The 22,442-nt window shown below is 43.5% G+C and overlaps 2 protein-coding genes and 1 long non-coding RNA gene across 10 annotated transcripts in view; 2 read left to right on the top strand and 1 right to left on the bottom strand.

Annotated features, from left to right (window-relative positions):
• Positions 1-6,889, top strand: part of Atxn3 (ataxin 3) — a 40,221-nt gene extending 33,332 nt beyond the window's left edge. For 4 of the 5 annotated variants that reach the window (XM_030246522.1, NM_029705.3, XM_030246525.1 and 1 more), the window contains exon 11: positions 2,586-6,889. In XM_030246522.1, the coding sequence (XP_030102382.1) occupies positions 2,586-2,683 (98 nt within the window). In that variant the 3' untranslated portion in view covers positions 2,684-6,889. The remainder of the gene's footprint in view (positions 1-2,585) is intronic. The other variant, XR_003949979.1, reaches the window with a different exon arrangement.
• Positions 6,890-10,136: 3,247 nt separating this feature from the next.
• Gm20036 (predicted gene, 20036) lies at positions 10,137-13,123 on the bottom strand. Its single transcript, NR_152255.1, has 2 exons — positions 11,813-13,123; positions 10,137-11,195 (listed from the first exon to the last, which is right to left on the bottom strand). It is a non-coding gene; the product is annotated as a predicted gene, 20036 (long non-coding RNA).
• Positions 12,619-22,442, top strand: part of Trip11 (thyroid hormone receptor interactor 11) — a 79,127-nt gene continuing 69,303 nt past the window's right edge. The window contains exons 1-2 of one of the 4 annotated variants that reach the window (NM_028446.1): positions 12,619-13,100; positions 19,974-20,035. In NM_028446.1, coding sequence (NP_082722.1) covers positions 12,962-13,100; positions 19,974-20,035 — 201 coding nt within the window. In that variant the 5' untranslated portion in view covers positions 12,619-12,961. The remainder of the gene's footprint in view (positions 13,101-19,973; positions 20,036-22,442) is intronic. The other 3 variants (XM_006515382.4, XM_006515383.3, XM_011243986.2) reach the window with 3 other exon arrangements.

Genomic DNA, 22,442 nt, shown 5'->3' with positions numbered 1-22,442 from the left:
AATGAATTTGTAATATACCAATTTCCTCTGAACTATAAGGGAGATAGACACTTGGTAGTTGTTTGGATTTTATTTATTTAATGTAGTTTTGGTTTTGAGACAGTTTCATTATGTAGCTAGGGCTAGCTTGGAACTCACTGTGTAGCCCAGACTAGCTTCAAATTCATGAGTCTTCGGTTTGGGCTTTTTTAGAAGTAACAGGAACAGGCATGCACCACCATGCCCTGGTTGGTTCTAAAATCGCACACATAGTACTTTAACTTCACAGTTGACACATTCCTGAGAAATCCTTCAGAGATGATTAGAGGTAATAAATAATAGTAAGTGGAAAGGAAACACATTTCACCACTTAGTAAAGGAAACCATCTCGTTAGCATAGTCTAGATAACAGCTGGAGGCCAGGTGACTACTCACCCATCCTCCAGACAGCAGCTGTTAAGCTCGAGTCAAGTATTGGTAGAAGCTGAATGGAGAAGAAGCCCTGTCTGTCAGAGGACTTCATAGAATCTATGCAGAGCTCTCAGAGTGACACAAAAACAGTAAAAAAAAACTGATGAAGGGGTGCTGGAGAGATGGCTCAGCAGTTAAGAGTGCTGACTGCTCTTCCAGAGGCCCAGAGTTCAAATCCCAGCAACCACATGGTGGCTCACAATCATCTATAATGGGATCCAATGCCCTCTTCTGATATGTTCAAAGACATCATTGATGTACTCACATACATAAAATAAATAAATAGATAAATCTTAAAAAAACAAAAAAAAGACTGGTGAAGGATTGTGGATGTGAGATGTGTCTTGCACTAGAGAGCACATTACACAGAATCCTATAATGCAGCTGCAGGTGGCTTTGACACCTCTGTCCTACTTGGGCACCTGCGGTCAATGTGCATATATCCTACACAGATGCCTGTATCAGAGGAGGCTCACCGAAAGGAAGATTTCATTAAAACTCACAAGGTGACAAAACCCAAGTACCCAGGGTTCACTTGGAAACAAACCACTGTTATTCCAGGAACCATGAAAGAAGGAACCACGTGGACAATTTTAATTGAGCATTGCTTTTTGGTTTTTTGTTTTGTTTTGTTCTGTTTCGAGGCAGTCTCACTCTGTAGCCCAGCCTGGCTGTGAATTCACTATTGTCCCACGTCTGCCTCTGGAGTGCTGAGACTCTGGTCACCCGCAGCCACCTGCATCTCACACATTTTAGAGCAGAAGAGTAACTGAAATGTAAAAGCTCAGTGAATGGACTTAGCATAGAAAGCTGGTAGACTAGATGACAGGCATGTAGAAATCCTTCCCATCAACACGGCAAACTGACTGTAGCCAATGAGCAGAGCGCTGGAGGCATCTGACATTATTAGCTCAGCCTAACTCACAGGAGCCTCCTAACTGGAAGCAGAAGGGGTGGTGAAAACATCTGATGATCTTTTCATCGTCTCAGCTGAACAGAAACTAGAAGCCTGCAAGTGGAAGAAATTGAGTGAACTTCAAATTTATGTAAACGAAAAGAAATACTTACTAGGACTTCTGAAAACTGAAGGCATAATCAAAAGAAAGAACTAATCAAAGAAAGAACTGTTCTTCAAAGAACAGCAATTTGAAGTGGGAGGTGTCTATGAGTGACAGTGGATAATGTGGTTCCCATGCTGAAAGAAACCTTTAATCCAGGACTACATATGCTGGACTTACATACTTACTAGGATTGGGAAAGAGTTTCAAAAATGTCTCCAGCAGTTAAAGAAAGGGATGGCTGTTCAGGGCTGGCAATCAGATCAGCATCTCGATTAGCCACCATCAGAGATGCTTGTACTTGCAGTGGATGGGAACAAATGAGTAACTGGCTTGGAATACACTAAACAGGATGTGTCATCAAACCCTGCCCTTCAGGCTTCAGGGAACTTTGAGGGAAAGGTAGCAGAAAGATGGTCAGAGCTGGTGGGGGCGGAAGACACCAGGAAGCAGCGCCTTCCCGACACAGCAGAGCTGATGCGCGGATGAACTCACAAATGGTGGCAGGGTGCTCAGGTCAAGCCTTGTGGTGTCTCGCAGCTAAGAGGGGGGAGTGAGTGAACGCCATCTCCCATACCTAACTCAGAAGCTATCTCTAGTTGCCAAACCTGACAATCTTAATCTAACCATCAGAACCCACGTGATGGAAGCGGGCACTAACTCTGTCTGTACATGTCATGGCACACTATGCCCACAGAGTTACACACAGTTAACAAAGTCTTTGTGGGGAAAAAAAAAACAAACTAGTATTCAAGTAGAAATATGTTTGCTAAGAATTTGCTTTTTCTTTTTTCCTTTATCTTGGACAGGTTTCAAGTAGCTTGGGCTGGCTTCAAATGTTTTATATATATAGTCAAGGACAACCTTGAGTTCTGATTCTCCTGCCTCTGTTTCCTAAGAGCTGGGATTACAGGAGTGTGCCTCCATTTCCCGTGTTATGCCATGCTAGGGATTGAGCCCAGAGCCTTGCGCATACTAGGCAAACGTTCTACCAACTTAGCTATAGCTCTATTCAGAAGTTTGCCAGTGATGGGGATCTTGCAGAAGTTGTTCTGAGAACTCTGTTTTCTTTCCCAGGAGGCGACGCTGTGAGTGAAGAGGACATGCTTCGGGCAGCTGTGACCATGTCTTTAGAAACTGCTAAAGACAACTTGAAAGCAGAAAGAAAAAAATAGTACCTTTAAAAGTCATTTTGCTACTCACACTTTGTAACATTGTCTGTGTGATTACAGTGTAAGGGCCACTTTGGCAGTATGTTCACCAGAAGAGATAAAGACACTGTAGTGGTTTGTAAGCAGAAAGGCAGAAATGTGTCATAGGACTAAGGAACGATCGAGATACTAGCCAAAGAGGCAGTCAGCAATGAAAGAAACTTTTCTAAATGTCCCGTTTTGTTTTTCAAATGTGCAATATCTGACTGAAATTATGGAATTTTTGTTGGCTCTTTTGGACCAACTGATTAGCTCTTGCCACAGAACTTGATCCTATAATGTTTCGTTTTCTCTCTGCATTGGGGGTGGCTTGGCTCACTTGAGCTTTTACTTCATTTCAGACCTACCTTTTATGAAATGTCTTTTATATGTCTTGTTACAGAAAGATCAGTCTGTCTTCTCATACATATGTCGGGCACGTGGATGCTTCCTGGTGGTATTTTCTCTAATGTGGTGATGTGTTGCTTTTAAAGCCTTTGTTAGTGGGATCACATTTCCTAATTGTGCTGCATTCCTCTACTCTGCAGTCAGCTCTGTTCTTGTAACTGAGCACGTGAGCGTGCTCTGTCTGGATGCCCTGAGAGTGGCTGACTCCTGGCTGGAGCCCTTCCTGTACCTTCCTTCCTCTCTTCTCCAGCTGAGAAAAGAGGAGGCAGAGGACACAAACAGATTTCCTTCTACGTAACATGCACCATGAATGCACCACAGGAGAAACTCGCCCTTCAGTCCTGGTGGTGGGTTTGTCCTAGTTTTTCATCTGTGACAGGAGCTTTGTGTTCTAATCACGATTAAGTCCTGGAAAATAGATGCCTGCTTCACTTTCTAAAAATTAAAAATATTTTTTTTTCTTTTTCTAGTAGAAAATAGGCTGCTAGGATGATGGTCTAGAATCTGAAAGTAATTTACTAATAAAATATATTTAAATAATACTGTGGGTTGACCCTTGCAATCATGTTTAAATCGCTTAAGAATTACAGAAGTCACAAAGCTTAAAGGGTCTGTTTGTAAATAGGAAAGTCCTTAGTTTTGATAAACATTAAGCAGGATGCAGAGCTAGTCTTGCTGGGTCAATACGTGGTATGATTTGGGTGGAAATTAACTCTGTGTCTTTGTCATGGTGTCATAGATACCCTGATACCTGCTTTCCCCTCCCTCCCCTTTGAAGCCCCTTTGAATGGTGACTTGTACATAGGTAAAGTCCAAGAAGAGATTGTAGCCAGCTTAGGAAGGGGCAGCATGCTATAGTGCTCTACTGGTGTGTGCTCTGCACACGTTTTTATCAGGGAAAGTTTTGGATGTAGGATTTATTGCTGTCTAACTGAAAAAGATACAAATATTTTTATTTATGCTTATGAAATAGCTTTTTCTTGATAGGATGGATGTTTGGTTTGGTTTGGTTGTGCGAGGGATTGAACCCAGGGCCTCCAGTGTGCTAGGCAAGCGCCCTACCTCTGAGCTATATCCCCAGATCCAGAACAGGGGTTTCCTTGTTTGCTTTTTGTTGTTTTTCTTAGCCATTTTGTGCCAACTACAGTTGTTTTTTAAAAATTTGCTTCATGAAAAATTAGGCAGTCCTATTTTAAAATCTATGAAGTTTTCTTTCAGTAATTGCAAAGGTTCAGAAGAGTTGGGCAGCTGTAGGGTGTTAGAGTTAGGACTTTGCTTACAGTTGATTGCTATACTGAAGTATGTAACTACTCCCGTATGCTGCTCACATGTCTAGACATTCATTGGCCCTTTTCCTTTACCCTTTGAAAAATCACATTAAACTTTCCATACATTTAGATTGGTGTGCTGCCTGATGAAAAATGAGAAAGCCAATATACACTTCAGCTTTAACTTTAGAGTTTATAAAATGTTCATATAACACACCCTACTTAAATCATGTATGAAATACAGCATGTTAGTCTTTTATTAGAAATGTTTTAAAGAGAAACTGAGCACACACTGAATCTATTTGAGTGAAGCTTTTTAGTTTGTTATATTTATGGCATTGTCCAGGCAGATCCAAAATCACCATTGAATTGCCATCCTCTTTGGGTTGACCTAGGCTTACTAAACATTTAGATTTCATTATTAATGAGTAGCCAGTATGAAAAGATGCCAATGCTTATTCTAGCCACAGTATCCAAAGTGTAGGAGTTCTATGACATTCTAATTCATAACCAGGAGTTGCTGTTTATAGTACTGCAGGACAGACAGGGGCAAGGGACTCCACTGCCACGGCTGGTCACAGACTCGACTAACTTTTCCATTTGTTTTTTTACCAATTGGAATACTTAAATGTATTGTATGTAATGAATACTAAACTACTGATAATCATTTTTTTTAAATCTGTAACTTGTTCTGCCAGATAAAATGCGTACAGCCGTGATGCTAGTGTTATAACCAAGTGTAAGGACCCTTTGGAAGGCCAGACATGGTGCTGTGTTCCTTTGATGCTGGTACTTAGGAGAAATCTGCAGAGGTAGGCAGATTTCTTCTTGAGTTCAAGGCCAGCCTGGTCTACATAGTAAGTTCCAGACTTTCTGGAGCTGCACAGTAAGACCCTGTCTTAAACAAAAAACAAACAAACCAACCTTTGGAAAGATCACTTTCATATTTTGGGATGTCATGAGCTTATCTATGTTTCAAAATTCAGAATAGCTGTCCTTTGGCCTAAACCATAAATCTACACCCCCAACGACAGTACTATGCAGACATTTCACTGATTTAAGTTGTTTGATACAGTCAGTGCAGGTGAACTCCATGCTAAAGTTTTAAGCCTTGGCCAAATAACTTACACCTCACAGACTGTCTGAGGCGGTGCTTCTTTTTTTCCTGAAAACTTGATTTTTCTTGATGAAGCCAAAGTTAATGAGCATGAATTCTCAAAGGAGTAGTCTGCTTTGTTTTACTTAATATCAGGTTGAGTGAAGTAAGTTTTATTCGTGTCAGAGTCTAAGCCACACATTTTGAATACCCACATGTTTGATACTATTTAAGTCATGCTGTGCCAAGAGTTACTAAATTCTTAGAACTGGCCCTGTGCCCTGCCTAAGGCCAGACAGGGCAGTGCGGAACCCAAATGTGCTATCTGAGAGTCTTAAGCTAGGAAATCTGGGTGTTTTAAATTAGTGAGAGGTTTCAGTTAGTGTTGAAACCTCCAGATCCGACTTGATGTTAGGCAGTGTGGATGTGCTCAGTGGTAGAGCAGTTACCTAGTGGCCCAGGCCTTGGGTTCAGTCTCTAACACTGCAAAAGGAGAGCAGTGGCTCACAGTGTAACCTACGTTTAGAGAGACATGAAAGGAAGTACTTTCAAAGTGAATGTTTGTTGTAATTTAGTCCTAACAAGTGTAGAGCTATGATATGTGACCTTAATTAAGAAAAACCAGATTGGATCAGTAGTATTTTTGTTGTTTTTCATATTTAACATAAAAATTCCCTTCATCCCTAATTTGTTTATAATTAAAGAGACAAATTGATTTTGTATTTTTTCAAAGTTTTATACATATTAAAAGGGTTTTGTTGTAGTCTATCATGAATGAAAAGGATATTTTTTTTTTTAATTTGAGGAATACTTTTGTGTGTGTGTGCCTAAAATGGTCTGTCATTTTAAGAATTAGCACAAAAAAAAAATTAGCTAGTTCCTAAATGTATGGAGGTTTAATAGTACCAGTACACAGTTGTGGGTGAGGCACTAGTGAGAAGTGTGTGGGAAATGCAGCTGGGTAGGTGGGACTCACTTGTCTCTGAATGGTTTAAAGGTGGTATTTCCTGGAATTTTTTTAATGATTTTTTTTTTCAAGGAAGACAGACATTCGAAATGTGCTTATCAAATTTCTACAACACTGGACTAATAGGAATAACTTTTTTTTTAAAAAAAAAAGACTGTTCTGTATAAATAAAATATATGAAACTCAAGTGCAAAAGCCGTGAAAATAAAAGGCATTGTCTTCTGTCAATGTGATGCACTGTGGCCGAGCAGTTCCCTCAGGACTCAACTCTGCAGCCCTTCCTCCTGTGCCTCAAGTGTCGGCTGCCACTCCACAGGTCTTCCGTCTGTCGGCTCCTTTGAAAGCCGGGCTTCCAAAGCCCTGTTGAACACTGAGGGTTCTGGTGATGTGTGTTAATGAGTTGTATTTTAAATATCAGAGATTATTAAATAAAGAGAATGATTTTCTATTAACCTTTCTCTATTTCTAATTTCTAATTCAAAGTCTGGTGGGAGGCAAGCTATTTATCTGTCTCTTGGAAGCATTTCCTAAATGCATTTTCAGGCCACGTTCAGACCCCGCTGTACCAGGACTTGGAGCTGTCACTTGGAGAAGCACTGTCTGTGGAGTTGTTTGTTTTTACACAGCTGCAGTCTGTGAATCCCTCACAGATTTCTGTCAGAATACATCGTCTCCTGATCCCAGACATAAGAGCCTTCCACAGTGATCTTTTCATTGCTTAGGACTAAACCCAATGACTTTTATACGTGCACCCTCTCCTCAGATCTTTTCCAAGAATAGAATTCCACATTCTTCTTGAAATATGGTTTTGAATATTTGTTCACTTGTTCTTAACCTTGAGAGACAAAGCACATTAGTAGCTTGCTTTTGTTCTTTTGAGACGTCATCTGTAGAACCTTAATTACCTGGCGCATCTGGGATCTCCTGCTTTCCACACCTGAGTGCATGATTTACCGTATGTGCTACGTTTCTTGGCTAGCTTTTTTTTTTCCCTCTACCATTCTGTACCCTGTGCCAAGGACCATAGCTACCCTTTGTCTCTCAGGTCACCACAGAAATACAGGTAGTATTCGGTGAACAATCTGGGTGCTTGCTGTGGACCACGCATTGTTCTAGATTCTATGAAACAACCATGAATGATACTAATCATTCAAAATATATGGACGGCCTCCAGGTCTGTCCTGTGAGGGATGTGTCCGTACATGGCTCAGTAGCAATGAGCAAGGGCTACTTTATTAGTTGCCTTTCTTGCCACTGTAACAAAACCCCTGACAAGAGATAACTTAGGAGTGGTCGTTTTGGGTTCAGTTTTCAAGGGAACAGGCCATCACAGCAGGGAAAGCCTAGCAGCTACCTGAAGCTACCACATCCTCCATCTTGGTAGATCAGGAGACAAGACTAGACTGGAATGGCGGGTGGGCTGTAACCTTTCAAGTCCTGCCCCTGGTCCTGCAGCTAGGCCTCACCTCTAAAGGGTTCCGTTACCTCCTCCCTCATCACCACCACCAGCTAGGGAATCAAGCATTCAAATAATACTCCAGAGAGGACATCTCACTCAGACCACATCAAGTTCTGCATTGATGACTTCTCATTCATCATAATAAAAATAACACTATTTAGAACCTAGAAGGAAAGAGAGTAGGGACATAGAAAATACAAAAATATCCATCTATTTTTCATAAGGGAAATGGGTAGTTTGTATAGTATTAATGAGAAAATACTTGGGGTGGTGGGTGGCTCGTGTCTATTGCTAGAACTCAGAGGGCAGAGATAGGTAGCCGTCTAGAGTGTGAGGCCAGCCTGGTTTAGGTGGTAAGCTCAGGCAACATAGCAAGGTGGAGGTGGTGCAGATGGCAGTATTTTTCTGAGGCATGGTGCTTCTTCCTGATGTGTTGGGTTTAATTGTGCTGTGTTGGTCTTGCTACTTCCTGAGTGATGAGATACTTGGCTCAGTCTAGCTATTGGGGGTGTTTGGCAAGAAAAGGGAAAGTTGTCTGTGATGGTTAATCTTAACTGTCAACTTGGACTGCCTAGGAAGAGGGAACCTCAATTGAAGAAGTCCCTCAAACAGAGTGGGCTGTGGACATGTCTGTTGAGGCTTTTTTAAAAAATTACTTGGTGCAGAAAGATGAGCTTCCTTCCCTGTTGTGGGTGGTGCCATCCCTAGGCAGGTGGGCCTGTACCATAAAGAAAGGTGGCTGATTATGAACCTGGGTGTGAGCTTGTAAGCAGCATTCCTCCATGATGTCTGCTTCAGTTCCTGGCTTGAGTTACTGCCCAGCCTTTCCTCAGTGATAGATAGTGACCTGAGAGTTAACAAGATGAAATAAACCCTTTCCTCCTCCAACTTGCTTTTGGCATAGTGCTTATCACAGCAACAGAAGAGCAATCTAGAACAGTATTTTAAACTCAAATGTTAAGTGCATTTGTTTTTTAAACTTACTAGAAAAAACCAGGCATCTATAAAAACAAGACTGGTATGATTAACAACTGTATACTCATAACCTAATTTCAATAATGACTAATTTCTGACAACTTATTTTGAGACATCTCACTTTGAAACAACATCTCATCATGTTACTCCGGATAGCTTTGAGCTTGTATGTAGACCAGGCTGGCCTGGGGCTCACAGAGATCCATCTGCCTCCTGAGTGCTAGGAGTAAAGGCATGCACCACTATGTCTGGGCTCTGATAAATTTTTAAAAATTATTTATTTATTATATGTAAGCACACTGTAGCTGTCTTCAGACACCCCAGAGGAGGGGGTCAGATCTCATTAGGGTTGGTTGTGAGCCACCATGTGGTTGCTGGGATTTGAACTCAGGACCTTCGGAAGAGCAGTCAGTGCTCTTAGCTGCTGAGCCATCTCTTCAGCCCCTGATAATTTTTTTTAATGCATGTATATTCATGTTTGTGTGCGTGTATGTGTGTTCATGTGGCAGTCAGAAGACAACTTCAGGTGCTCTCTTCAGGAAAGCCATACTTCTTTTTTGAGGCAGGGTATCTCACTGACCTAGAGTTTACCAGTTAGGCTTGCTTGGTTGGTCAACAAGCCCCAGTGCCCTTCCTGTCTCTCCAGCAGCGTGGCACATACTTATGCTACATGACTTACCTTTTTTATGTGGATGTGGTAGTCAGACTTAGGTCCTCATGTCTGTGAAGCAAGCATGTTGCTTAACTGAGCTATCTCTTCAGCCCAGTTTTTGACAGTCTCCTCTCATGATCTCCTATTTTTTTTTTTTTGAAGTACATTCACGATAGCATACTACTTATCGGGGTATAACATTAAGGATCTTGGGCTATAAAAAAAAAAAAAAACCCTGAATGAAGTTTTAGAATGGGGGGGGCGGTTCTCAACCCCTTTGGGATTGGATATCACATATCTTTCATATCAGATATTTACATTATGGTTCTAGCCAGATTCCTAACAGTAGCAACATTACACCACAACATGAGGAACATGAGGAACTGTAGTAAAAGGCTGCAGCATTAAGAGGGTTGAGAAGCACTTATTTAGATGTTAGCCCAAATGTTATCATTCATTTGTCCTAAAAAATGGTGCAAATCTTACATTTGCATCTTCTTCATTAACTCCATTGATTTTGTAGCACATTGTGACTTTATCGACGTGTGTTTACTGCTCTAGAAGTGGTGAGGCCTGGAGAATGGAGCTGTAAAATGAGGCAGACTAAAATCTCACGCAATAGACAACTTTATTCCGGTCTTCAGACATCATACTATGAAGATTAAGAGGCACATGAGCAAAGTGTACAGTCAATCACAAGGGCAAGCACCATGCAAGAACATGTGTTTTTCCCATAGAGGCTTTTAAATAAATACCAACAGCCAGTTGCAATGAATAATCTGAAGTAAATTCACTCAATGCACTACACCTGGGAGGCACACATAAGCACATTCCAGTTCAGGGGTTTTGAGGAAGCTGAGGTCATGTAAATGTCACTCATTTCTTCAGATGAAGGGATGACATGAGAGCTGTAGCCAAGCTGTGTGAATACAGGGCTTGGGCTGAGCCCAGAGTGTTTGCCTGTTCTATCCCTAGGCCTAGGCTAGGAAGCTTCAAGCCTCTGCGTACAATCTAATCTTCCAAGCTGACTGATTCAGTCTTCTCTTGGTTTCTGACTGAATTGCTCTGCTTGGCTTTATACTTCACTTTGGCAACATGTTCTAATCTTCTGGCTCCTTCTCATTCTCTGGCTCCTTCTGTCATCACTTGTGTCTAACCTGTTTCTGTAAAACCATCCTGGTAAAATCTCCACACACACCTGTCTCCCTGTCTCAGTCTCTGTGTCTCTGTCTCTCTCTCTCTCGTAGCCTCTTTCCTCTGCTGTTCTGTGAGTTGGATGTATCCTATCTCTGACTCATTCTGTCAAATCTTTCTCTGGTTCGTCACATTGTCCCTTAATTAGACATCACTTTCAAACAAGGCTGCTTCCTTCTACAAACTTGCCTTATCTTCATGTTAGGGATTAGAGGTGTGTACTAAGGGTGTGTCTGTATTCCAGCCAGACCATACTGTATTCCAGGGTTTTTCTGTATTCTGCCCAGTTCCTGTGGGCTTAGAAGATCTTTGGATGTGATCCCTTGTCAGAGCACCCATGGTGTTGGATTAAAATTCCCCTATAAGGTCATGAGATTCTGGTCTTGTCTTAGAGTTTTCTCCTAAGCACCCAGAATTCTCACAGGATTTCATTCTTGGACCATGTTCCAGCAGACACGGAGCTTTAGAGGATTTATACCTACAGAAAAAAGGAGATTACAGTTGCTAAACTTTTCAGTCATTCATGAACCCAACTAAATTCATGTCACTCATCACTCATCATTCTAGACGGAATAAAAGCCAGAGTCCTGTTCATGGGCTACTGGGCCCTTGGGACTCAACTTCTTCATGCCTTCTGGGTCCATACTTACAAATATTCCCCAATTCATTCTTAAGCCATCCTTGCCTTCTTATAAATTCTCAAAATTGCCAGGGGCCTCCAGCCAAAGGGACTTTATTATACTCAGTTATGTCTTATTGTCTAGATAAGCTATATGGGAGCGCCCCCCCCCCATAGCTGTATCTCTCACTTGCTCATTTCAAGTCTCTATGCAAGATTATCTTATTGTGGAGTCCTCAGCCATTTTCTACATCCCCAGGGCTCAACCTACTGTGGCATGCCCATACTCTCCTTACCTTACCCTGTTTTACTTTCTCCCTAACATTCCCTAGTGCCCAGAATTAACAGTAGACATGTTAAATCATTTGACGACTATATATACTACACTTAAAAACACTGTATTGGGCATGATGGTACATTCTTGTAATCCAGTACTCATGAGGTAGAAGCAGAAGGGTCATCAGTTCAAAACCAACCTGGATTATAGGAGAGCCTATCTCAAACAAGGGCTGAGGATGTGGCTAAGCCGAAAAGCCTCAATGCCTGTACAAGTCTCTGGATTTGATCTTCAGCACCAAAAATTCTCCATCATTCAAGCTGAAAGTGTAGCTCGTCAACCCCACCCCCAATGACAGTGTTCTGGCCTGCTGCTTCTCTTGGGTGTGTGTCTTTTCTTCATTTTCTTGTCTTCCTTACTACTAGCCACGTGTCTCTGTCCAATTCCTTGTTCTGGGACACGGAAGCTGAAAAACCCTCGGAGGCAACCCCTAAATTCAAATAGATATCTGGTGAAAATTATTCAGAGAGGGATCATTTGAGAGGCGGTCATGGGATCCCACAATCCTTTAAGTGCATGGTAACTGAAAACAAACACCAAAACAAGGGTTTTCTGCCTGGACATTTGAATTGCAACCCGCTTTTTCAGCTTTGTAGCCTCGTTTCCAACCCTCTGGCACGGATGCTCTTATATCCGCAGACGCTGGATAATAGAGTAATGCAGATGGATTGAGGTTGCTTCCCTGTGGGGTGGGACGACCCTATCGAATCCTAGCGATGCAATAGCTCTTGTAGACAGGATCAGAAGGCACTGTCAAGGGTTACTTCCTCTTACAAACAAAAGCAGCTGCGCAGGTGGGAAGAGCCACCGCCGCCGCCACTGCCTTTTCGGTCTCCACCTAAAGTTCCGCAGGTTACGCGGAAGTCACGGATCTGGCTGGCCCATTTACTTGGTCCTCCGCGATCCCACGGTCCTTCGCGCCCGGGACGCCTCTGGCAGCGGCCCTTCTACGCTATCGCGAAGCTTCTCTATGGTCACTGCCGCTTTCCCGGCAGTGTCATGGCGGCCGGCGTTGAGTTGGCAGGACTGGCCCACGAAACTGAGGAAAGTCAGTAAAGCTGAGAAAGAAGTAGTGCAGCCGCACGGCGGGAAGCCGTGGGAATGAGCAGAGGCCTCGCGGGGCCCACGGTGTCCACAACGGCGAACCCTTGGTGAAGCGTCAGGCCGGGCCTCGGCTTTCTGACGCGGCCGTTGGTGGGAGTGCCGTGTCCTGCGAGTCCTCAGCGTCTGGATCCGCACCAGCTTCGGCGTCCAGGGACATTTGGAGAGGACGTGTCCACCCGCAGCGATGTCGTCCTGGCTCGGGGGCCTCGGCTCCGGCTTGGGCCAGTCTCTCGGTCAAGTAGGGGGCAGCCTGGCTTCCCTCACTGGCCAGATTTCGAACTTCACGAAGGATATGCTGTTGGAGGGCACGGAGGATGTGCCAGGTAACAGCTGGAGCGAGGGCGGTGGGGCTCGGTTGGGATCCACTTGGTTCCGGGTCCGGTCGGTCGGCAGACGCGGACGGGTCCCGAAGGAGTCACTCCACGCTTTTTTCTCTGCTCTCCTCCCTTTACCTCCGTAGCCGCTTTTCCAGCCTTCAGGACCACGGTGGAGAATTCTGGACCTCTCCCCTCATTGAATACGCTGGATAGCTCAGCGAAGTGGACCTGCTGTTTCTATGCCGAATAGGGTTATTTGGGTGGCCCATGCCTATTACTTACTTCGCCCATAGTTTGGGGGCTGATCTCACTTTGATCCTATTCCTTTAGTATGACAACTAAAGTATGGCAATTGCCCTCCTTCCCCCCAAATACTTTGTAACATTAATTACTCAAGATTAAACACTTGATCTGGCTTTAGCACGTTGTTAGGGGAATAGGGCTGTTTTTCTATTCAATTGTTTTCTAATTTTGCTCATCTTGAAGACACTTTGCAGCTGAAAACGTAGTTTTGTGTAGGATGGCACATTCTCCCATACTTTTGGAGAACTTTATCTTTTGAGAATCTTACCTACCTTTACTCACTTTAAAACTTGAAAAATATTGTGGTGTCTCTGTCTGTCTGTCTGTCTGTCTCTCTGTGTGTGTGTGTGTGTGTGTAAATGATGCACATATGCATGAGTGTCTACCTCATCGCCCGTGTGTGGAGGCCAGTAGACAACATTGTGGAGTTCTCTTTTCCCCTTTAGGTGGAATTTGAGGATGGAATTCCTTTTACTTTGCTTGAACGACAAACACCTTTACTCACCCATTCACCTGGCCAGGCTCCTTCCCTTATTTTTGAAGTCATCATCTTGCCGTCCTAATGAATAGTGACCTAGAATTCGATTGTAATCAGTGGTTAGGTTAATTACTCTTCCGATTTCTTGACATTTGTTAAGCAAGGAAGTGAGGAGATCCAGCCTCTAAGAGCACTGGCTGCCCTCTCAGAGAACCCAGGTTCTATTCCCAGCACCCAGTGGCAGGTAGCTAGCTCACAACTTCATTCTGTTTTCAGAGACTCGGGTGTCACCTTTAGGCCTCAGCAGGCAGTAGGCACCCAAATTGTGCACAGACACACATCCATATCATAATACAATAATAATAATATATACTTTTAAAGTTTTAGTCAAGGTTTGCAGTGTAGATTAGGGTGTCCTGGAGCTGCCAGTCTTCCTGCCCCTGCCTCTCAGTGCCGGCATTACAAGTGAGTACCACCACGCTAGGACAGTCTTATTTCTTTATAAATGAACAGCTTACTGTTCTGGTTTAATCTGTGGGAAAGACTAGCTAGAGATTGAACCCAAGGCCTCATGCATGGTAAGCACACTCCACTGAATTATACTCCCAACTCCTGTTTTTTCATCATGATTTATTAGCTGTGCGTATTGGATGGAAATAGAGTAAAATGGTTTGATAGAAAAAGTCATTATATTTAGAAGGAAAACTGGATCACTCCCCAAACCTGTCTTACTTCTTGGGCTTCTGTTGATTGGTAAGGTTCATGACTTAGGACAATGAGAACAAGAGGCCTTCATGTGTCCAGTAAAGAGCCATGGGACTTTAAAAGCAGAAAAGGGCTGATAGCTATGGGAAAGACTAGATTCTCACTGTATTATAGATAGGAACTATCTGGTATTTCTTTGACCTTAAACTGGAAAATAGTTACCAACTAACCTGATAAAGAGTTTATTTTGTTCTCCTCACCAGAGAGCTTCCTGCACTCTTAAACAAATAGAACTCACCATTTTTCTTTTTTTTTTTTTTTATTGACTATTTTATTTACATTTTAAATGTTATCCCCTTTCCCGGTTTCCCCTCCAGAAACCCCCTATCCATTCCCCCTCCCCCTGTTTCTATGAGGGTGCCCCACCCCCCGGCTCCCCCTCTCCCACCTCTCTGTCCTGGCATTCCCTTACACTGGGGCATTGAGCCTTCATAGAACCAAAGGCCTCTCCTCCCATTGGTGCCCGACAAGGCCATCCTATGCTACATATGTGGCTGGAGCTATGGGTCCCTTCATGTGAACTCTTTGGTTGGTCGTTTAATCCTTGGGAGCTTTGGGGTGGGGGTCTGGTTGGTTGATATTTTTGTTCTTCCTATGGGATTGCAAACCCCTTTAACTCCTTCGGTCCTTTCTCTAACTCCTCCATTGGGGACCCCATGCTCAGTTCAATGATTGGTTTCGAGCATCTGCCTCGCCTCTATTTGTCAGGCTCTGGCAGAGCCTCTCAGGAGGCGGCAGCCACATCAGGCTCTTGTCAGCAAGCATTTCTTGGCATCTGCAGTAGTGTCTGAGTTTGGTGTCTGTATATGGGATGGATCCCCATACAGGTGGGGCAGTCTCTGGATGGCCTTTCCTTCAGTCTCTGTTCCACTCTTTGTCCCTACATTTCCTTTTGACAGGAGGAATTCTGAATTAATAATTTTTTTTTTTTTTTTAAAGATTTATTTATTTATTATATGTAAGTACACTGTAGCTGTCTTCAGACACTCCAGAAGAGGGAGTCAGATCTCGTTACGGATGGTTGTGAGCCACCATGTGGTTGCTGGGATTTGAACTCCTGACCTTCGAAAGAGCAGTCGGGTGCTCTTATCCACTGAGCCATCTCACCAGCCCATGAATTAATAATTTTGAGGTGGATGGCCCCATTCCTTCCTTCCTTTCTTCTCTCTCTCTCTCTCTCTCTCTCTCTCTCTCCCCTCCCTCTTTCTTGCTTGCTTCCTTTCTTTCTTTCTTTCTTTCTTTCTTTCTTTCTTTCTTTCTTTCTTTCTTTCTTCTTCCCTTCTTCCCTTCCTCTCTTCCTCCCTTCCTTTCCTTTCTCTCTCCTTCTTTCCTTCTTTCCTTCCTTCCTTCCTTCTTTTTTTTTTTTTTTTTTGTTTGAAACAAAGTCTTATCTGTAGCCTGGGCTGGCCTGGTACTTGCAGTATAGCCCAAGGTTGATCCCAAATAGCATTTCTCCTGCCTCACTTTCATGTAGTATCAATTTTGGGTTTGTTTGTTTTTTTTTTGAACTCTGTAGCCCTGCCTGCATCTGCCTTTGCAGTGCTAAGCTTGAAGGCACAGAACACCAAGCCTGGCTTATAGTCTCAGCTCTAGTGATTTGGGTAGCTGCTGATTTTTCTGAGCTAGGAATCTTTGTCATCTTTGTTTTGTGTCTTTCTTGCCTACTTCAAATTGGCCACTGAACGTGTCCCTCCTGTGTCACAGTTGTCCTTTTCCTTTGTAACTGCTACTCCAGCTCAGACCCTCACTCTCTCCCAGATTGACTCTCTTGGGTCTGGTCCTTCATTCATTTTCTCTTGTGCTTCCAGTCTAAAAATAAATTTGCTTAAAAGTTTCTTGATTTACAGGAAAAAAGCCAAACCTCTTGTTTTGGAGGTCACAGACCTGTTCTCTCTAGACTCAAACTGTCTTTTCTAGGTGCCATACGAGTTTCCATGTCTGCTGTTGTACAAGTGCAGTCTGTTCCCAAAGCTTCTGTCACACAGAACTCTGCTAGGGTTTTCCACCACTCCAAGCCTCTCCATGGAAAGTCTTCACTCCCTCCTTTCCCTGGAAGCCAGGTTTTCTATATAACCCTGCTCATGTGTCAGAGACTTCCTCCAAGTGTTCTGACCCCACACGGGGTGAGTTGGTTGCCAGTGCTCTATATTCTAACAGCTTTAGCACTGATGACATTGAATGCTGATTTGACCTTTTCCTTGGTGTAGAAGGAGGGTGTCTTAGTTACTCTCCTGTTGCTATAACAAAATGCTATAACCAAGGCAAATTATAAAAGAAAGTTTTTAATTTGGGAGCTCATGGTTCCAGACGGTTTGAGTCTGTGAACATCAGAGCAGGGAGCATAGCAGCAGGCAGTCAGGTGTGCTGCTGGTAGCAGTAGCTGAGAGCTTATATCTGGTCCACAAGCTCCAGGTAGAAGGAAGGAGAGCTAACTGGGAATGGCATGGGCTTTTGAAATCTCCAAACTTGCCTGGAGTACCATTCCTTCTCCATCAAAGCCACACCTCCATCCTTCCCAGACAGTTCTACCACCTGCTGACAAAACATTCAAGTGTATGAACCTCTGGAGACCATTCTTGTTGGTTTGTTTGTTGTTTTCTCTGAATAGACTTGACTAGTGTGTGTGTGTGTGTTTGCCACATGTATGTGCCAGTACCCTTGGAGGTCAGAAGAGAGTATTGGACACCTGGAGTTGAAGTTATATGTGATTGTGAGTTGCCTGATGTGGGTGCTGGGAACAGAACTCAGGGCCTCTGGAAGAACAGCTAGAGGTCTTAATTTCTGAGCCATCTCTCTAGCTTGGGCCTTTGGTTTACTTCTCAAGCCAGGACTAACATAGCTCTATCTCCTGCCCTGTTTTTATAATGTTCAGATGCAGACAAGAAGAAGAATGTAACTCTGGAGATGCTAGTTTCCAGCAGGATTAGTGGTACCGTTTTGGCATTTCTGGGCCCTGACTATATTTACTAACTTATTTATTTTTAATTTCCATCCACTTACTTGAGACAGACATTAACTCTACAGTTCAGGCTGGCTTCCATCTCAGCTCCCCTGCTTCAGTTTCTTTCTTTTTTTTTTTTTTAATTAGGTATTTTCCTTGTTTACATTTCCAATGCTATCCCAAAAGTCCCCCATACCCACCCACCCCCAATCCCCTACCCACCCACTCCCCCTTTTTGGCCCTGGCATTCCCCTGTACTGGGGCATATAAAGTTTGCAAGTCCAAAGGGCCTCTCTTTCCAGTGATGGCCGACTAGGCCATCTTTTGATATATATGCAGCTAGAGTCAAGAGCTCCGGGGTACTGGTTAGTTCATAATATTGTTGCACCTACAGGGTTGCAGATCCCTTTAGCTCCTTGGGTACTTTCTCTAGCTCCTCCATTGGGGGCCGTGTGACCCATCCAATAGCTGACTGTGATCATCCAATTCTGTGTTTGCTAGGCCCCGGCATAGTCTCACAAGAGACAGCTATATCTGGGTCCTTTCAGCAAAATCTTGCTAGTGTATGCAATGGTGTCAGCGTTTGGAAGCTGATTATGGGATGGATCCCTGGATATGGCAATCACTAGATGGTCCATCCTTTCGTCCTTCTTCAGTTTCTTAAGTGCTGGGATTGCAGGTATGCACCTCCCTCTACCTGACTCGGCTTTGACTCCTCACTGAGTCATTACTTCTTTGGTAGTGGGGGTTAAGTCAGGACTTTGCACACAGCAGGTGGATATTGTACCATCTGAGCTGCATCTTTCAGTCCTTTGACTGCTTTAAATGAAAACAAAGTCAGAATGAGTTCATCCTTTTTTTGTTTTGTTTTGTTTTGTTTTCGGGACAGGGTTTCTCTGTGTAGCCTTGGCTGTCCTGGAACTCACTTTATAGACCAGGCTGGCCTCGAACTCAGAAATCTGCCTGCCTCTGCCTCCTGATTAAAGGTGTGCGCCACCACGTCCGGCTCATCCTTGTTTTTAAAAGATTTCTTTATTGTTTATGTGTGCATGCGCATAAGTAAGAGACATACAGAGGGAGGAGGAGGAGGAGGAGGAGGAGGAGGAGGAGAAGGAGGGAGAGAGACAAGGAGAGAGAAGAGAGAGAAAGGAGAGAGCAGCAGAGCACAAGCTCCTCCTCCTCCTCCTCCCTCCTCTTCCTCCTCCTCTTCTTCCTCCTCCTCCTTCTTCTTTCTACTTCTTTTTTCTTCTTTCTTCTTTCTTCTTCTTCTTTTTTTCGAGACATGGTATCTCTGTGTAGCCCTGGCTGTCCTGGAATTCACTCTGTAGACCAGGCTGGCCTCGAACTCAAAAATCTGCCTGCCTCTGCCTCCCAAGTGCTGGGATTAAAGGCGTGGGACACCACTGCCCGGCTATGACATATCTTCTGAATGAGCTCTTTTCAGCCTAGCATTCTGTTTAAACTCAGTGCAATGTCTTTCTTTCTTTCTTTCTTTCTTTCTTTCTTTCTTTCTTTCTTTCTTTCTTTCTTTCTTTCTTTCTTTCTTTCTTTTTTCCTTGCCTCAAGTTTATTTGTAAAATCAGCATAGGACAGTTGTCATCTGCAAATAGTGTGTGGGTAGGTGTGTCACAGCAGTCCATCATCTGTCTTCACACTGGCAGAGCCTTTTCTATGGGGCCTTCACAGGGGCCTGGGCACCTTTGGGAGCCTGAACTGGAGCTGAAGCCTGGGCCTTAGCTGGAGCTTTGGCCTCTGCCTTAGTTTGAACCTTGGGCTTTGGTTAGCAGAGCCTGCGCCCCTTGACCATGTTTCTTTGAATCTGCTTCCCCAGCTTGGGGTGATCAATGAAAGCCAGACGGCTGAGTTTGCGGCTGGGGCCCTTTGGCATCTTGGGCTTGATGGCCTGAGGCTTCACCAGGGCCTTGATGGCCTCTGCGCGCGCACTCACAGCCTTTGCATTGTTGGCCTGCATCTTCTTCAGGCCTTTCTTGTTGTGCTTCTTGGCAAAGCGTATGTTCCTCAGCATCTTGGAGTCAACCCCCTTAAGAGATTCGTATCTTTGCGACCGGGGTTTCTTGATGCCATTTGCGGAACTGGTTGTGTGTGGTGTGGTTCTTGGACTTGGCCACGTCTGCACGGTAACCCACGGCTCCCGCAGCGCCTGGGACCGGAAGTGAAAGAGAAAGGCCCGCAGTGCAACAGAGGAAATAGGGCAATGTATTTCCCTTAAGATGTCTCCTGAGGGATGGGGGTACAGCTCAGCAGAGGGGCACTGGACTAACAGAGACAAGGCCTAGGATTCAGTCCTCTAGTACCAGTACCACCACAGGACACTGCTTATTACTCCATATGGTGTTAATCAGCTATTCAGCATATACTGTTTGTTTTGTAGCAGATTTCCCTAATTCCGGGAGAGAGGAGAATGAAGCCACTCATTCAGTCTTAAGATCAGAGGTAAGGACAATTAAAGACAGTTGTCAAACTTCAAACTGTTTCCTCTTCTGAAACCATGAAGTTATTGAAAAACTTCCTTCCAGTATTTTTAAATGTACTGTTTGACTTTTTGACTTTTCCTGTTCCTCAGGGTTTCATTTTGATCCTGTCTTTGACAAATCCCCCTAAGTGAGGGATGCATGTGTGGTTGCCATGGCTGGCTCTTTTGTAGTCTCATTTCCACTTCTATCTATTGAAAATAGGAAAACTGCCAAATGTAGAAATAGTTCTGGTAAAATTTGTCATTAATATTGCCCGGACATGTGTTACATTGAAGTACATTTATTTGCTTGTATTTATTATCTGTTTTGTTTGGCTTTGCTTTTTGAGCTAAGGTTTGTGGCTCAGCCTGGCCTTGCTTGGAACAGGTGATTCTCTTGCCTTAGCCTCCTGAGTTCTGGGATAACAGGTTTGTCTTATCACTGTTCTATTGCTGTGAAGAGACAGCATGGCCAAGGCAACTCTTGTGAAAGAAAGCATTTAATTGGGGGCTTGCTTACAGTTTCCGAGGGTCAGCCCCTGATCACGGTGGGCTCATGGCAGCAGGGATTATGAAAAGCAGTTGAGAGCTATAACCTGACCCACGGGCAGAGAGAGACAGCACCCGGTATGGGATTTTGAAACCTCAAAGCCTACCCTCAGTGACACACTTCCTCCAACAAGACCACACTTCTAATCTTTTTCAAATAGTGCCATTCTGTGATGGCTAAGCTTTTAAATGTGAGCTTATGAGGGGTATTCTTATCCAGACTACCACAAGACCTGAGCTATTATACCTAGCTAGTGGTACATTTAAATATAATATGAAAAATGGAATTCTGTTTAATCTAGAGTTTTACAATTCCTAAGGTTAGAATAATAATATAATATTTGGAGCAAAGAAGTTAATATATGAATAATAAGCTAATTTTACTGTTTTGTTCAATATAACTCAGTGTAGTTGTCACTAATTCTGGACATTATACTTAATAGGGATGAGAAAAGCTTGGAAAAGTTCAGAGGAAAGCCCTAAAGAAATTAAAAGGATTTCAGAGTGGGAACTATTGTAAAAGACTATCGAAACTCAACAATTTAGCCTTGGGATAAGAACAGTAAGAGAACACTTAGTGTTTTAGCAAGTGATGTTCCTAGAGGACTGTGGTAAGCACGATTTTCTCAATTCTGAGTCTATAAAAAGAAAACACCCAATCTTGATCCTAAGACAGTATGTCCTATCAAGCCTTGTTGAACTCTGGTCTAGAATATCAAGGTGAGATTGTGGAATTTTAAAATAGAGGAGGGACTTGTAAGAGAAGGACTTTAGCACTGAGCCTGTAGAAGATAGCATTGTGGTAGCATTTTGAGACCTTAGCATAGGCACTTGATAAGGGACACGAGTGTGGTGCTGACAGTGCGTTCTTAGTAAGAATGAGCTAAAAATCATTGAGGAGGCCCTCATTGGTACAGACCCACCTGGAAAAGTTAAGAGCATATGCATGCTGATGTAACTTGCCAGTGTATATTTTGGGGGAAGTAGGAAAGATTAACCTACTTGAATGATGCCTGCTGTATACAGAATCTGAGAAAGGAAATAGAACTCTTATGTCCTGTGGATCTTAGTCCCTTTAATGGTCTTTATGGTTGTATCGTCTATAGCAAGCATGGTTTTAGAGGCTAGAAATATTTATTTGGGGGAGACACATTCACCCCCTATAAGCCTCTTCCTCCTTTGATGCTACCAAGACACCAGCGGAAGGCTCTGTTACTGTGTGCTGTAAACGGCAGCTCTAGCCACACACGCACATGTCTGTGTATGCTCCCATATGCCTACCTCAGGCTTGTGCTCTAGTCTCGCTCTAGCACCTTATGTCACCTTGTACTCAAGACTCACTGATGTTCAAGGATAAAGTGATGGCAACAGGTTTTAGTCTAGGCGAAAGGCAATGTGTTTCCAGGGCATTAGATTTGCCTATGCCTAGTTGACCCAATTCCTTATGGTTCTTTTTATTTTTTTCTTGTTTTGTGTGTTCAAGCCAGATGTGCCACATGTATGGAGGCCTGAGGCCAACCTCAGTTATCAGTTCTTGCCTTCCATCTTGTTTGGGCTGGGTCTTAGGGTTTGCTGCTTCATATGTCAGGCTACCTGGCACACAGGCTCCCAGGGAGTCTCCTGAATCCACCTTGCATCTAAAAGTAGGAATAGTGGGATTATACATATGCCTGGCTTTATGTGTGTTCTGGAGTTCTGAGTTCTGGTCCTCACACCGTGCAACAAGCATTTTACCCACCGATCCACCTCCCTAGCTCTGTTTTTTTTAGATACAGGGTCCTGCTATGTGACATTGGCTAGACTTTAATGAGCCCTAATTGGGAGTCTAATTACAAATGA

The sequence above is a fragment of the Mus musculus genome, chromosome 12, assembly GCF_000001635.26.
Source record: "Mus musculus strain C57BL/6J chromosome 12, GRCm38.p6 C57BL/6J".
NCBI lineage: Eukaryota > Metazoa > Chordata > Mammalia > Rodentia > Muridae > Mus > Mus musculus.
The sequence above is the reverse complement of the archived record's forward strand: the minus strand, read 5'-3'. Positions and strand labels throughout refer to the sequence as shown.